We start from the raw sequence: 17,684 nt of genomic DNA, 5'->3' as shown, positions 1-17,684 counted from the left end.
AGACAAATGTCATCTTCCTTTAATTTGGTGCCCTTTTCTCAATGGAAGCAACAGATGCCACGATGTTTGAAGAAGCAGGAACATTCCTGATGAGAAGGGAAGCAATTATACAGCGGTTTCTCAACACTGCAGAGCTAGCGGCTGCGGGCCTGTCACACTTCACCGTCATGCAGAAAATTGGCCATGCTCAAACTGTGAACTCTGGAAACAAATTTAACCAGATCAGGCCAGTATTCCACAGCTGGACCAACTACTTTATAGCAAAACAAGTGGATAAATTTGAGTTGGGTAATTCCCAACTCGGCTTTAGGATATAGACCATTGGCTCTCAAAACCAAATGTTTGTGTACTTTGAGCTTTGAAATTGAACCATCAATAATGAATTTAATGTTAAAATCATATTAAAACAGAATAAATAAAACAATCCATGTAATTTTGCTCAGATAAAACTTGTAATTTAAAGGATGTTTAGACACTTTTACACAACAAAAACACTGAACACAACTGGATGGATTAAACATCGTTCTTTTGCTCTGAAGCTCTCAAATGATAGGAAGCTGTGATGTAAAGTAGTTCTGGGCAGCAGTTCTCTATCATAAATGCATGAGTGAACATGACATTGACATTCTGCAGACAGGTCAGAGGAGTCCGATTTTCCTCGCATCGGCACCCAAGAAAGTGCATGACTGAAAACCCTCATACAAGTCAGCAACAGAAAATGTTCACAGCGGAAATTGGAAATTCTCACAGTGCTGTTTCTGCCCTGGTTGCGATGGGCATCCGACTGGGATCAGAGATAACGTGTACATGGCTGAGGTACAGATCTGAGTCGATGGCAAGCGCTGTACTGCTTGCACTGATTTGAAGTTTGTCAGCGGAAACAAATCTCTGCATCCGTTAGAAAGAACACAGACAATAATAATAATAAAAAAAAAAAAAGAACACAGACAACTTCTGCTTGTCGATTTTATTTTATTTTTGTTATACGCTGTTAATGTAGGAATAAGTTCAAGACGATACACAGAAAAAAAAGTTGTACTTCAACTGTAGTGCAAATACAACAACAAAAAAAGTAAATATTTAAACATCCTTAAAACAAGAACTTACTTGATAAGCAAAATTGCTACTGTACGGTATGTGTAATGCTTTCAACAAATTACAATGTGTTGACTTGTTTTACAAGAATATATTTTGAATGAACTTTATTTTTATTTTTTGATATTTAGTTTGTTCTCGCAGCATCGACCCATCACATTTAACAGTGCAAGAAACTTTAATACAAGCAGTATTGCTTACCAAAAAAAATCTATCTTGTTTTAAGGATACTGTTGCTGAACGTTTCTGCAATACAGCAAGGCATGTTTTTTCCACAGGTATTTACAAGGACAATGTTTACAATATTCAATATCAGAGGGGTCATTTGGCAGGATAGCTTTTTTTGTCATGGATTTTAAATTATGAATATGTAATATTATGCATGATTTAATTAATATGAAAAAGCATGCATAATCACACTAGACAAGAATGAGCTCCCTTTTGTAAATAAACCGTAGAAAAGCACATTGTATAATATGAAATCTCAAAGGGTGATTAGGGTGATTGAATTTTCATTTCAGTACATAAAAATGTGATGCATTAAAATATTATTTTAAATAAAACAAAATCAAATTATTAAGGCACGTAAAACACAAAAGAACCCCAAACAAATTAACAACAAAAACTTATGACAATTGCTATTAAAGGAATAGTTTGCCCAAAAATGCAGACAATTTGCAGAAAACTAACTCACCCTCAGGCCTCCAAGAGTTTGTGTCTTCAGTAGAACAGATTTGAAGACATTTTGCATCACATCACTTGCTGACCAATGGATCCTCTGAAGTGTATGGGTGCCATCAGAATGAAAGTTACAGAAACCGCTATAAAATCCATCAATAATGCATTTTAACTGGATGGAATCCATTTTATCCAGAGCCTATAATCTATAATATTGCTTCCTCCGTCCTCTGACATCAAAATCCAGAGACAGATTTGTTTAGAACGGTTGGCTTGTGAACAGTACTTGATCTGTGCATATTTCTCTTCTGATTCAGACAACACTTTTTCACTCTTTATGTAAAGAGAACTCATATTTTATCCGAGAGCAATGGTTTAAGGTTAACATATCTTTATGATGGCCTGGAGTTATTGTGGATAACTTATGGATTATTGTGATGGTTTTATCAGCTATTCACACTCCCATTCTGACGGCACCCATTCACTGCAGAGGATCCACTGATGAGCAAGTGATCTAACGCTAAATTCCTCCAAATCTTTTCTTATGAAGAAACAAACTCAATTACAACTTGCATTGCCTGAGGGTGAATTATTTTTTGGGGAAACTATTGCTTTAACAATTAACTTATTTTAGTTATGCTTTACAAATGTCAACAACCTCAAAGACCTCCTCGTATCTTTACCATTATGAAAACCAGTGCAGCTGTGCTGGATATTAATACATCGAACACAACCTGACCTTCACAAACCCTCATCAGATCCGTGTCCACTCCGGGCTGCTTCATTTAACACTCGCTCGCGAGCACAAACGGTAATCACAAACCGCTGATTGCAGCAAAGAGACAAGAGAAGCAATCAGGGAGAAATCTCTCATTATCATGCGATCACTCTGTATACTATAAATCGAAAGGCACAAGCGATGCAGTTTTTGATGCTGTATCACCAGAAGCAGCAAGAGGAATGTGACACAGAACAGACATATTGTAATGCAAATGTCAATCACCCTGAAAATGGATGGTTTCAGATGAAGGATTATTTTGTGCTTGTCTGACGCCTTCTGAAAGCCTGAAGGTTTTCATTGGATGATTGCTGTTTGACCAAAGACACATGAGATGATAGGAGAAACAAAGACTTGACGGCACAGACAAACTCAACAGGTGATACGCACTAGGAGTTATATGTGAAATGAAGTTGTGCAAATATCAGACTACATTTATCAATCTTAAAGTAACAGGTCAGCTAAAAATTTTGAAAAATAGTCTGTGATTATTTATTCACCCTCATGTCATTCCAAACCTGTAACACTTTCTTTCTTGAAACGTAGAAAGAAGAAATTAATTGACCGTGAAGAATGTAATTTAGGTTTGTGTTAAGTAAATGATGTTTTCATTTCATTCCTGGGTGAATGAATCATTTAATGCTTACAATCATCAAACATATTGAAACGGATGGCAGCATGTGGATATAGATTACCACTGTGCTCTAATATGACATGGAAACTCTGTAGCTTTATCATTGCTAAGAATTCATTTGGACAGCAGTATTTAGATTTTTTTGCACCATCAGATTCCAGATAGGTATTCAAATAGTTATATCTCAGCCAAATATTGTCCGATCCTAATAAACCATACATCGATGGAAAGCTTAGCAGGGCTCCGGGTGGCACCCACTACATCAAATCATTAGCGTTCTCTGAAGTACACACACTAAAATCAACATGAATAACCGAAACACACACAATCCCAGAGGGTTCCCAAATAAATCTCAAGATAAAGTACTCAATGTGTTACCTAATGCATCCTGACTTGCACAAAAGGGAAACATTTAGAAATTGACATGTAGAGTCCTTTTGTAACAGCCTTCAAAAATAAAGGCGAGCCACTCACATCGAGAGCATCCATCTGTGCACACAGAAATAATGATGTTAACAAAAAAAAGAAGTCTTTATTTTACAAAGTGCCTGCCGTGTGATTTACGGCGCTCTGGCACTAATGTTTCTGTCCCAAATATGGCAGATGGAACATCTAAATACTGCGGCAGCTGAATGGGCTTGTCCAACATGCAAGAGTGTCACACTTTGCAGGCACTCCATGAGCTCAAAAGTAAGGAAACAATATTTGTGGTATTTCACCACCCATAATGTGTAAAACTGCCAGAGAATCTGTTCTTCTGGGTCTCACCACATTTAAATAAACATTTAAAGTGCACAGTAAAAGATTGGTGTGGAACACGCCACCTCAGACCAGAAACATTCCCACAGAGAAACTCTGAGGGGCCACTTCCTGTGGAAGCCTGCATCATTTCCGGTTGAAGCCAACACCAAGTGAGGATTAGCATAATTCTGGCCTTCACCCTCATGAGGTGGAGGGCCATATTGGCAGTGGATGGGCCTCCGTGTTGAACACGTACTTATCCAGACTGATCAGCTCGCTGTCGTCAGAGAACAGGAGGAAGAGATACTTCAGCGTCTCGCCCAGGAAGAAACTCTCCATCTTATCTCTGGGCGCGGGGTTCACGGGGTCTCGGACGTTACCTATGGAGGTGTAGCCCCCGCTGGGGACCTGGGACAGGAAGCAAGTCAAGTTTGTGTTCATTGGGCTATGAAATGTTTCTGAATGGGACCAACAAGTCAATTACTGTCATTTTATGGCTGATTACAGATAAGTGGATGAGATTAAAATTCTATAATATTTTAAATCCCCTAAAAACTAAAAAGTGAATTGAAGCATCAATTTTGAAGTTTGCCTAAGGTTATATTTAACTCTGACATAAAATATTTGATATAAACCTATGATATATCTAATTATTAAACATGTAAAACTATTAAAACACATTTTAATTAATTGAAATAAAGCTGAAATGAAATAAAATAAATATTCAATGAAAAAGTCAAATTTAAAGAAAAACTTGAAATGTTAGACTAGTATATAAAATATCTAAATATATAAAAAAAAAAACTTAAGAAAATAAAAAAAAACTTAAAGAAAAATAAACTAGAATATAATGAGTTGAACTAAAGATGAAATAGTAAAAATAAAAGCTCTTCAAAATATCAATAAAAATAATAACGGTATATAAATAATACTAAAATAACAATTACAGTAAAAAATAAAATACACACAAACATACATATGCATTACATACATACATAAATATACATACATAATATACATACAATATTTTGTAGTTGTTACTCACTCTGGTGTACTTGTTGAAACTTTGCAGTATGTCCCAGCCCCAGTCCCTGTATTTGCTGTCCTTGGTGAATCTGTACATGTAGAACAGACTCTCAACTGTCTCGGGTCTCAGTAAGTTGTGTCTGTCTGCAGGCTGCACACACATACTGGGAGAGTTAAATATCTGTTCATGTGAAAGGGCACCACATTTTTATAAAAGTCATCCTCATCAGTGCTGAGTGCAGAAAAGATGTTCTTCAGAACAGACACTAGAAAAGATAAACACAAAGGCCTTAATTGGACAGTCTGAACACAGTTTCTCCACTATTTAGGGGGCTTATTATCATTTCATTTCTAGATGAAGAAAAGAAAATGAATGATGGCTCCATTCTAAAAGCCTGCATCAGCAGTATAAGGCCACAGCTCTAACCGCCCAAGGAGTTTATTGTCAGAAATGAGTGGTGACTGTACATGTTAATGTACCTTCACATCGATGTCCCGTCCGTTGTTGGACTGCAGGTTAAAGTGAGCGATCTCTGGGCTCAGGCCCGTCTCCATCTGTGCATACATCTGATGACACGTCTCCATCAACTGCAGAGCCAGGTCCATGTGATCAGCGGGCAGACTGTTGTGAGCACCGAGAGCCAGCGTGCCAGGAAGAAAACACACCAAATGATCCTGGATCAGATGGAGAGAGTGTTGTGATGGAGAAAGAGTTTAATCCTGCAAAGACTATTGTATCATATTTGATACGAAAACGTAAGTCTGAAAATTATCAACATGATCAAAACTTTGCTGAGAAACCTGATGTACACAATCTTCTACATAACTCCAGGTGTCTGTTTCATAGTACATAGGTTTCTTATATACCGTATTTTCCGGACTATAAGTCGCACCTTTTTTTACATAGTTTGGCTGGTCCTGCGACTTATAGTCAGGTGCAACTTATTTATCAAAATTAATTTGACATGAACCCCGAGAGAAATGGACCAAGATAAAACATTGCCATCTACAGCCGCCAGAGGGCGCTCTATGCTGCTCCAAAGTGCTCCTGTAATCTACACTGAGCAGCATAGAGCGCCCTCTGGTGGCTGTAGACGGTAATGCTTCTCCTGGTGCTTGGTTCGAAATAAATGCGATTTATAGTCCAGTGTGACTTATGTTTTTTTCCTCGTCATGACGTATTTTTGGACTGATGCGACTTATACTTAGGTGCGACTCATAGTCCGAAAAATATGGTATATTAAATAGCATTATATGCACAATTAAAACTAAAGAGGTTAGATGATAAAACTAAGAATTAAATAGCTTACTAAGACTTTTATTATTGGTAGACAGCGTCTATATGCATTTTCTTTATATGCATTTTACTGTATGTACATTTTCTGCGATACTATTATAAAGATCTTATTGTGTTTCATTAAAAGTTATTAGAATTGTATTTTATTTTTTGACCACATAAATATTAGCAGCTACATCAAATTGCATATTTGTGCTCAGTTTGGGTCTCTGAATAAAAAGCGTGTTGTTGTTCTTTTTCTCCTTGAGGATGAGTTCCATATTTTATTATATATTATACTACATGAGTCATAAAAACCTGATGTATTAAATATGATACAGTTTTTTTTAAGATTTAAGATTTGTAGTAAGATTTAATCCTAGATATTATAGGATCAGATGCTGTGCTGCGTGGTACAGATTAAAGCTATTAATAGTGTAACCCCATGAAAAAAAATAATAATCCCAAAGAAAAAAAAAAAAAAAAATCACAATTTTTCCAAATCCGTATACTGTTATTTTTCCATGTGGAATCTTTTTATTATTCAATGTGGAAAGTATATATTTTTTTGCCATTTCCAAGTTTCTGTTGTACGGGAAAAAACAGCATACAAGTTTGGAACAGCATGAGAGTGAGCAAATAATAACATTCTTTTCATTTTTTTCAATGAACAATTCATTAAGAATGACACTTGGAAGCAGAAATGAGGTGAAGTTATGACACACCATTTTAGGATTGAGATGGCCATTGGACAGCTCCCCAACGAAGGTCAGTTTACTAGGAGAAGTCTGTCTCAAGAGATTCTTTCTGACACCCTCTATAGCCTGAAGATAGTCCTCTAGCAGCCTGAAAAGATATAGATGCATCACACTCTGCATTTGAAGTGATTAAGTTTGCCCCCTAGAGGCAAAATGAGCTACTGCATTGCAACTGTACAATAATACATGAAACCAAACATATAGAAAGAGCTTCACTTCAACCCCATTAAGGTCTTTGTGAGATTACACAGACAGGAATCGGGATACAGAGGTCATTTAAAAGAACCAGCTTCCACATCAATGACTATAGTCATTAAGAGTCAGTGTCTACTGAACCCCAGTGGACACCTTTTTATTGAATTATTCAAAACGGAACCCTATGAAAAAAGTACTGTGGAGCGAGTTTAAGTGATGTCAACACAGCGGGAGTCTAACGAGACTCAGGTGTGAGCTGAAGCACTGACGTGAATGACAATGACTCGTCAAGCTCCAGCAGAAAGAACAGGAAGACAGAATAACATCCTGTCAAAAGCAGAGAATGGCTGATGTCGCATTTCCCCAGGAGCGAAGGCACCTTGGCACCGTCCCTAATGGTGGACATGTGCGAAACGTGCCTGTGACAGTTGTTGTCATAATGCTGTTGTCTTGCAGGGGCTTTTTCACCCATTTACTGTCAATTAGACAACAAAACTTCAGTTCAACTGGTTAGAAAAGTAATAGCACACCTCACCTCACCTCAAAAAAGCCACACAATTATTGCGATATCATTATGTCTGAGATGGGCTATGTGTCAATACATAAAGCTGATCATTATTTTTATGCTGTGTTTGATGACCCATTTTGAAAAAAAGGAGAAAAAAAGAAATCACATTAATATTTTTTAATGCTACAAGTGATTTTAGGCATCATAATATTATAATGTATGGTATAAAAATAGTATAAATTTCCAAAAGTAAAATGGCATTAAAAAAAATGGATATCCATCGTTTAAATTTGCTAAAGAATGCATTTTTATGAAATTAATTGCAAGCATTAAATGATGCCAAAGGTAATCTAAATGTAATAATAGATAAAATAAGCATACAGAAGTAAATATTGATCAGTATAATACATATTGCGTACATAATATAATATGTATTTATTTTTTCTCCCTTTTTTAAATTATGAGTAATTGCCTTTTGAGTGTAAAGCAGGTAAATTAAATGTAAAATAAAGCTAAGAAACATTCAATAAAATATTGACTGACCATAATAAAAAAATAAAAAGAATAATTAAATAAAAAATAATTGAATACATAAAATGCATAAAGTGGATTCCCACTAAATAAGTATGAGTAATAGTGTACCAGTTTTATATATATATATATATATATATATATATATTTTTTTTTTTATTATTATTAAAACACTGGACCAACAATGCAGTTAGGATTGGACTATCAGTTTGATTGTCCAATGGTTGTTCAGAAAGTCTGTTTTCAAAAGAAGGATTATTTTTGTGACTGTTTTATGTTCTTAGATGTGCACAAATAACACTCTTCAACTTTATTCTAATTCACAAGAGGTTTTTAAGTGCTAGAATGCAGACGGTGACATTCAAACAGAAAATCACCTGAAATACAAAATATAATTTAAGACCTCTTAAAACAAATTCCACCAACATCAGAATAAAATGTTCTAATAGTGAATGCACTGAAGTCCTCTCCAGGTTTCTCCATACCTGAACCTTTATCACTGTCAAGGCTAAGTAGCATGTCTACGCTTTTCAAAAAGCTGTCCTTATGTAATGATTAAAACGTGCACCGAGTCTTTTTTTTTTTTTTTTATATATACTTTTCTGGTGCAATTCACCCTTTCAGTGACTGACAATGTTAATCAATCATATCAGCCCATGTGTGACCAGAATCATAACCTCAGTACATTAGGCTCAGTGAGCATCGCCAATTCCCTGGGACCCATTAGCTAAAAGCACCAATGGGCTATTGACACTCGGTCCAAGCACTGAATTTATGAACTGAAATCAGCCAAAGCTGCATTTGAATCTGCTGTTAACTCACTCAGTCTCCTTCTTGCCACCCTGTAACCACTGTTTGAGGAGGTACTCGTAGTAGCTGTCCGCACGGGCCCCCAGCGTAAAGGCCCCTCGACGTGTGAATTTCCCACTGTTTGTGTTGATGAACATGGGAACCAGACCATCACGCTTTCCCTCCAATCGGTGAACCTGTCTGGTCACCTCCTCCACTGCATTCTAAAAACAGAGGGCAAAAAATAAATTAATAATTAAAAAAAATAAAAAAAAAAACAGAAAAAAGCTTTTAAATATTAGTGAAAAAGAAGAAATGAATTAACAAAAAAAATATATATATATATTATATACACACACACACACATTTAAATAAAAAAGTAAAATAATAATACTTTTTTTTGTTGTTGTTGAAAAGATAGTACCTGGTACTGTGGGTCCTGTGTGAGTCGGCTGAGCTCTCTGAACTCCAGCTGAATGCTGGTCACCTCTGCGACTGTGCTGTCAGTGGTCCATCGTGGAGGATGAGCGGTTCCTTTACCGATGTTCACATCAGAGTAGGGGATTTTAGATGGGGTTTTGAAAGCAGGCATTAATCTGAACCCAATGTCTTTCTGCGAGAAAAGAGACACAAATGTATTGACTTCTGCGGTCCATTGAAGTAAACCTTTAAAGCTATACTTTACATTTACTAGGACAAAACTGAATGATAATGGAGACGGTACTAAGATATGAAGTACTAACAGCTTTATCCAGGAAGAGAGTGTCTCCGGTCAGGTGGTATGTGCTCAAGAGACCTCCCAATATACGGATGGTACTCTCAAAAAGATTCACATCCACATTCTTGGAAAAGGCTAATTCTGTCTCAACCCACTTCCTGGCCTCTTCAAACTCTATTACAGGAAGAATTAGAGAAAGAAGGGGGAAAAGGGAAAATATATTATTTTTCCATTATTATTTAAAGTTTTTATTGCTTAATATACACATGCATATACATAAATACATACACACATATATACAAATACATACATACATACATACATACATATATTTTTTTTCATTAAAAAAATTAATAATTCATTTGCATATTGTAATTGACAAAATTGCAGCTTGACTGGAACACACTACATACAAAAAAATATTTAAAAAATAAAGTCATTTTATGTTTATCTTGATTCTTCTTTATAAAATCTATACATAAAAGCCATTTGAAAGGTCGCAAAATAAATAAATAATAAATACAACTCAGATTTAAAGTGGCCTGGCTTTCTATTACAAAATGAAAAATGGTTACTTTTAATAAAAATCAGCATCTGGGAAATTAAAAAGTGCCTGTGGCTGAAGAAACACCCTCATGTTGACAATAGGAAAGAAAAAAAGAATACATCTGAAATCTGAGCACAGTGATCATGGAACAGACAGAAGATGTGATTATACGACTCACCGTCTTTCAGACCCAGGATCCACATGGTGTCCAGTGCATCAATGAGAGTTAGGCCCAGGCCGAACCACTCTCCATGGGTCTTAGACATGGGCTTCAGTTCATCATGACCCCACGCAAAGGCCTTATAGCCCTTCCATGCGTGCCTGAAGGCCTCCCTCACCGCCTCCACACGATCCACAGCCTTCACTGTGACTGTCACAGAAACACATTCAGATGATCACATGTCTGTGACGGCTGGTCTTTAACACAAGCCAAACTTTGGCACGGACAAATGCCTCAAATTACGGGATGAATTCTGATACCTGGTGTTAAGCTGGCAGCTTTCTCGACATCAGCCACGGTTCCTTCTTTTCCATGGGCGGTGGACTGAAGCTCCGTCCCCTGCTCCGCCTCGATCATCGCCCCACGCCAGCTAGGAATCCAAAAACTGGCATCAGTTATGACAGCAGTTTATCGAAGATCCAACCCAGAGATTCAACACCCGTAATCGCACCACTTCCTCCCACACTCATCACAATTAAAAAACGCAATTACACACGATCGGGAGATGGAGTTCTGTAACAGGACACAGCTGGAGGAACTGAAAGCTCATCACAACTCACTTCAAACCCGCTGTGTTACCAGCTCAACTGTTAATAAACTCTTCCCTGGAGCTCTAGCACTCCACAGGAGTGTTTATCTTCAGCTCCTGTTGTCTATTTCTCTGCTCTTTCTAAAAAAGAGAGGTCATCCTAAAATGAAAATCCTGTTATTTTTTACTTACTCTAACATTCCTTCTTTTTATAAAACAAAAAATGTGATATTTTTAGCACACTTTCTGTCACTGTAAGGAGCTCCAAGCATGAGAGTGAGACTAATTACAATAAGTGCCAATAAAACTCATAATTACAGTCTGAGCTTTAATACCTCTACTTAATTAAAAGGTTATACTAATATAAAATACTAAGCCAATAACAAATAAATGTCAATGTCTAATCCCAGGCGAATCATCATTCTCAAAACTCTCACAGAAAATGGGCTAATTTCTTGAATGTAAACAGCCAAACCTAATGACTGTTTTTGCTTCTTTCCCTCCGTCTTCATCTCTCTTGACCATGGCTTCTTCTCCATCTTTCACCTGCCAGTCTGACACATTCCCTCGCTTCTGTAGGACTGGAGGACCACGCTTGCTAGGGGGCTTCCTCTGCAGATTCATACCGCCCAACATAAAAAGACAAGAGTAGGTGAAGAATCTAGTATCTTATGAGGAAGGGCAATTAATGTGAATGCACTGATTTAAAAAAAATCTTCAACCCTTGTTTTTTTAGAATTTAGAAATTCTAGCAAATTTTGGTACACTTTCTTTATTACTGTTAATATTTGCTCATTAATTTATTTATTTATAATGCTTTAATTTTGTATTTAAAAATAATTGTACCTTTTTGTATCTTTTTAGATGATTAAATATTCATATTAAATTATTTTTAAATTACTTTTAAAGCTTTTATTTGGAATTTAGAAGCAATTGTAATTTTTGTATATTTTAATTTATTAATATAATTAATATATTAAATACTGAATTAAGAAACTTACAGTAAAATTCTGCTCTTTTTAGTCAGAGCTGTAAAAAACCTTTGCAAATGAGTAAAGAAATGATAAAGTGAACAATATACTATTTTGCGTATCAGTAACATCTGAGAAGTATACCCACTAGGGTTGCAAAGGGGTGGAAGATTTTCTGAAACTTTCCAAAAATCCCTGGAATATTCCAAAATAAATTCTAGAAAGTTTCCAAAATTTCTGGAATGTTTCCGAAATTTACTGGAAAATGTTCCACCTTTTTGCAACCCTAATTCCTACTAACCATAGCTGGAGGTTTGGGAAGTAATGGAATGCTTGGTCTTTGAATCTCTGGCATCACTTCTGGTGGGATGTCCTGGACCCCCGGGACAACGCCTGGTAGGATCTTTTGGATGAGGCCAGGAGGAATGGGCCTGAGACCTCCGTTATCCATTTCAACCCAGTCCTCCTTCAATGATCTATCAGAGAGTCCTGGAGAATAAACAGACACAAATACATAATATGTGAATTATTAATGCGATGTTTAATAAAACATCTTCACCCAGTAGCTAATATAAATGGGCAGAGGTTGCACCAATCATCCAACTTTTGTGTTTTCCCCTTTCATATCCAGTGAAATATCATTAGAGGTGAATGTATGAAGTACCTCTCCATTGATCCGTCAGGCTGGGATAAGAAAGAATCCCACAGATGAACAGGAAGGCCAGCAGGAAAAGAATCAGACTGCGCTGAAGCCGAGACAACTGCTTCCATTTCTGCCAAAACAAACAAAGAATTCAAGGACAATTGGAGGAAAGTGCAGCAATTTTATATTTGATGGCTTGCTGTGGCAATTGCAATGACTGCCAAATATACAGTACTAAAAATACATCTGCATGGAAACAAAAATATGATTTATCCCTCAGGTTTTCTCTCAGTACAGACCTCTTTATAATTTAATCAACCGAACTAATTCATTCGACGTGAATCTCAGATGATGGGAGACATTAAAGGGATAATTGACTTAAAAATCTATTAGTTTCCTCGCCCACATATTGTTATTTTCTATCATCTTTGAACAAAAAAATTAAATACAATACCTTTCAAAAGTTTGGGGTAAGTTAGACTTTTTAATGTTTTTCAAAAGAAGTCTCTTAAGCTCACCAAGACTGCATTTATTTGATGAAAAAATACAGTAAAAACAGTAATATTGTGAAATATTACAAGTTAAAAGAACCATTGTATTTTGAAATGCCATTTATAATATCAAATCTAAACTTTCACTTGACATTACTTCACTTTTGAGTGTCACATGATTCTTCAGAAATCATTTTAATATGCCGATTTGATGCTTAAGCAGCATTTCGTATAAAATATACTATCAATGTTGCCTATAGTTTTGTGTGAGGAACAGACTAAATTAAACTTAAACAATTTATGTTATTATATAATATATTTTTTTTAAATGACACGATCACATTGAACTGGTGGTGTGTAAACAAGATTCTCCTTCTGGTTTTTCCAAGAAAAAAATAATAGCATGTGGTTTAGACCGACATGATGGTGATTAAAAAAAATACTGTAGCAGAGTTTGCATTTTTTGGTGAAAGGTTCCTTTAAGCTATGCTTTTTAATTAAAGCTAAACACATGTGCTTGGGCTAAGCAGGGAGCACACGTCTGCTTTTTGGAGATAATTGATTATATACAAATTAGTAGATTAAATAAAAGAGGGTGAAAAAAATCTAGGGTTTTGACACCTAAGACTGAACACGACAGCTGCAGTGCCAGCATTCTGTTCTCTGAATATTAAATAGATTTCAAGATATCTTGCAGACAGGAAAATGGCACTTATTAACACAAACAAACAAAGGAGGCAGAAGCCATCAGCCTTCAAACATCACCGTTAATGAATAAAAAATACATAATGCTTCATATTTTTGTCCTGCAAAAAACAGGTAAAGAGTTTAGATGCCATTTTAAGAAGAAAATGCCCAGGCACTAACCCTCCAGCAGGACTGTCTCCGGTGCTTGCCGTTGGTGTAGCCGCGGCTGTGCTGGTCTCCCAGCGTCAGAGAGACAAAGTCCTTCCTCTGTGGCGAATACATCTCGAACACAGCCACCACTCAAAAACACTGAATCAAATAGGTGAGGGAGGAAAAAAAAAGACAGGAATGACACAGATATCAAGTGATTTTCCCACAAATCACTTTTCAAAACATGAGCTGGTCTGTTGTTCCAGTGACACTGATCTTTGCAGGTCCCTGAGGACAATCAAGGTGTAAAATACAGATCTGTTCAGAAGATTAATTACCACCAGACTAATTCTGGACTAAATCAAGGCAGGGGGCAGCACACTGGCATCCATCTGATCTGAGAACAGCACCATGAGACGGAGCCGTTCACCTTGTTGTCCCGGGGCCATGAGAGCCATGTAAGAGGGGATTAGGAACATTAGCCTAAGTCCATCTGGTTTCTATCATACAGTACCAACCTGAGCTTATGGGATGGAATAGATTTAAAGACACTGGCCTGCCAAGATGACACACATACGCTGCTTATACAGGAAAAGGTTGAATGCAGGTTGTCCCAAATGCAAATTACAAGTAAAATCATCTGAGTGTGTAACTTTAATATGCAATGAGCTTCAAGATCTGTTTGAGACAAGGTTCCCACACTCTTAAACCATTTCCACGACTTTCCTGTTGCTGGATTTGAATATTTATTTTTAAAAAAAAAGATTGTTTTAAGATTTCATTTCTTAAATGTTTTTTTTCTCCGCTAGGGGTTGCGTATTTAAAACAAACAAACAAAAAAGGCATAGTTTGTTGATGGCGTGACTGAGTGTGGAATCATTAGGAGTTGTCTTCATCCTCACAGCCGATGCAATCAGAGGAGACTCGGGCAGAAATCATGTTCATGGATGAGCTAATGATTTATTAACGTAGTAGAATGAAGCAGGGTGAAGTTGATAGACATCAGAGCAAAACGGGGCCACTGAATGAGCGCGACGCATTTTATCATGCCACAGTCGACTGCCTCCGCTCCTTCCGGTTGTGCGGATGTGGGAAAAAAGCAGTGCTGTTTTATCATACTAGATACGTTTGAAAGCTCTGTTATACTGTTACCCTGTGCGGTCGTCACCTGTCTAATAAAACACATGCCATATTAAAGCACCTTTCCATGTTTTCTACAAAACAAAACCGGAAATCGAGGGTGTGTGACGTCATCGGCAGGCGACACAATGAGACCATGGACACGGTCTGTGTCACTAATTAAAAATGTTTTTTTCTCTGGATTTAAACATTCTTCGAAACATTTGGGATAATGCATGTACACAAGTCAGCAAAATATATAACACTTTTCTAGTGTATTTTGCATATTTTAATTAAAGAAAAAATCTTATTGTGCCTTTAATGAATCGCTCCAAATGATCTGTGAACCAGTCAAATGATTCACTAAAAAGAATCAACTCAAAACAACTTTTGAATTACACATTAGCCATTAGTTTTATACTACACCAGTAAATTTCTATTCAAAGAAAACTCTTAGAATACAACATTGTCAATCAATCAATCAATAGAATCTGATCTGAATAGAAAATCTGATCGGATTCTGTGGGTTATGTTGAGTCATATGACAGCTTAAAATTTTCACCCAACTCTATTCCACTATTTTTACATTTACAACATTAACATTGACCTTGATATTTTTATATACTTTGATATATTTTGAACCTTTAAACTTTGGCCTAAAATCATAAGTCAGTCATTTAAGCTGTCAGCCATTATACATTTTGTCATAAAATGTGGCTGCATCTTCTGAGGTAACTGAAAAGTTTGGGCCATATGCAATACCCATTTTTATTTTCTTGACAATATCATTTCCATTTGGTGACAGCGCCCAAATTGGTCAAAAATCATAAGCTTTTGTATAGTAAAAAATTATACTTATGGCTTCTAAATCTATTTTTAATTATAATCCTCATCACTGACAGAAAGTCACTTTAGAAAATACTTGAATATATGGTACTGGACCAATACTAGCTATTTTTATATTACATTGGTCGATTTCTTATTGTACACAGCTGTGCTTCAAATGCTTTGGCAATACAAATGTAACGTTTGTAGTCAGACCAATAAAGCACAGTAAATGAAAAAGAAAGAGAACAATGCACTGATTCTATATTAACTGCTTAACCCATCTGCTCAGGTAAGGGAGTAAGTGGCCTCCAAACGTATTTTCGTTTTACCTTATTATGAACAACGTGCTGCTCCTGGTTAGGAGGAGGATCTATATGCATGAAGAGGAGCAGGTCACAGCCCATGCAATGCATCCCATCCACTGTGCGAGTAGGTTAGTAACAGTGTACACTCAGTGTGTAGGTGACAGCAGGAGTGGCTATCAGATCTCTATCTCACCTCTATCACGCTGCTCTCCTACAAACCGCGTGTTCCTCCCACAAAACACTCATTCTCATTTAGGCAGATATGCAGTCTATTCGTAATGTGTCAATCAGTCGAAAAATAAGCATAACCGCTGTTAATAATCAAACAGCTGTGAGAAGGGAAATGTTTATGTGACAGCTCCGTACTCACGTGATCCTCACGCACACGCGTCATTCGCTCGGACTCCGCCCTCTTTTATTAACACGTTCATCACCTTACAACTGATCTTCCCTTACTAAGGCATAAAAAAAATGCCAGAAGACATAATTATACTGATTATAGCGTGGTTTATCAACTTAATGTTTTTATATTTTTATAGCGCTTGGTTATTAATCAACGTTACCACAAATAAACAGAGCTACATTTGGAAACTGTGAACGTCCCATGTAGAATTCTGCTACATACAACCAAATAAAAATGGCAATAATATACTTATCATTATATTTGATAAATTAATAATTTTAATGCACTTAAATATAAGAGTTGAATTGGCTTTAATACTGTATAAACGTATGTATAAATAATATATTGGAACCTATCCACACGCACATAGTTTATAAATATAGAACTAAAATAAATAATACATTAAATATATGCATAAATCCCATCCATCCACCCATCATGGAGCCAATTTTATTGTATGTAAATATAATATTATATATTAATATTATATATTATGTATTTTAATACACTTAAACATAAGATTTGCACTTAGGCCTAACAGAAAAAACGCATATATAAGTGCTGTCAAACGATAAATTTCATACAAAGTAACTGTTTTTAATTACATAATATGTATTGTGTGTGTTCTGTGTATATTTAAATACACACACATACAGTACACATTTTGAAAATATTTCCGTCTATATTAATATATTTATATAATAAATATATATGATTAATATATAAACATAAAAAAATCTGAAATAAATAAATGCATGTGTATTTATATATGAATAATAAATATAAACAGTACACATATATTATGTAAACAGAATCTTTAGGGAAGTCGTGGCCTAGTGGTTAGAGAGTTTAACTCCTAACCCTAAGGTTGTGGGTTAGCAATATCATGCAATATCATGACTGAGCTGCCCTTGAGCTTCCTGGGTGCTGCAGCATAAATGGCTGCACACTGCTCTGGGTGTGTGCACTTTGGATGGGTTAAATGCAGAGCACGAATTCTGAGTATGGGTCACCATACTTGGCTGTATGTCACGTCACTTTCACTTTTATTTTGGATGTGATTA

General features: G+C 36.2%; 1 protein-coding gene across 3 annotated transcripts; it reads right to left on the bottom strand.

The window, feature by feature from the left end:
* Positions 1 to 952: 952 nt before the first annotated feature.
* Positions 953 to 16,624, bottom strand: LOC127986268 (endoplasmic reticulum mannosyl-oligosaccharide 1,2-alpha-mannosidase). Of its 3 annotated transcripts, none has more exons than XM_052588537.1 (14): positions 16,242 to 16,624; positions 13,996 to 14,124; positions 12,659 to 12,767; positions 12,296 to 12,483; positions 11,499 to 11,635; positions 10,755 to 10,864; positions 10,453 to 10,644; positions 9,753 to 9,901; positions 9,434 to 9,622; positions 9,043 to 9,233; positions 6,954 to 7,074; positions 5,433 to 5,627; positions 4,972 to 5,103; positions 953 to 4,334 (listed from the first exon to the last, which is right to left on the bottom strand). In XM_052588537.1, the coding sequence occupies exons 2-14, from the start codon at positions 14,095 to 14,097 to the stop codon at positions 4,128 to 4,130; spliced, it is 2,022 nt and encodes a 673-aa protein (XP_052444497.1). In that variant the 5' UTR covers positions 14,098 to 14,124; positions 16,242 to 16,624; the 3' UTR covers positions 953 to 4,127. The 3 variants fall into 3 exon arrangements, with proteins under 3 accessions (XP_052444497.1, XP_052444496.1, XP_052444498.1); XM_052588536.1 differs by having other exon boundaries at positions 16,588 to 16,616; XM_052588538.1 differs by having other exon boundaries at positions 16,411 to 16,581.
* Positions 16,625 to 17,684: the final 1,060 nt, after the last annotated feature.

This window comes from Carassius gibelio, chromosome B21 (assembly GCF_023724105.1).
Source record: "Carassius gibelio isolate Cgi1373 ecotype wild population from Czech Republic chromosome B21, carGib1.2-hapl.c, whole genome shotgun sequence".
NCBI classification, from domain to species: domain Eukaryota; kingdom Metazoa; phylum Chordata; class Actinopteri; order Cypriniformes; family Cyprinidae; genus Carassius; species Carassius gibelio.
The sequence above is the reverse complement of the archived record's forward strand: the minus strand, read 5'-3'. Positions and strand labels throughout refer to the sequence as shown.

Excerpts from the sequence above, each read along its gene's own strand:
- LOC127986268 (XM_052588537.1), bottom strand. The coding sequence starts at position 14,097 with ATGTATTCGCCACAGAGGAAGGACTTTGTCTCTCTGACGCTGGGAGAC. Across the intron at positions 12,768-13,995 it reads GGAGACAGTCCTGCTGGAGG|AAATGGAAGCAGTTGTCTCG; the intron begins GTTAGTGCCTGG and ends TTGTTTTGGCAG. Across the intron at positions 12,484-12,658 it reads CCTGACGGATCAATGGAGAG|GACTCTCTGATAGATCATTG; the intron begins GTACTTCATACA and ends TTTATTCTCCAG.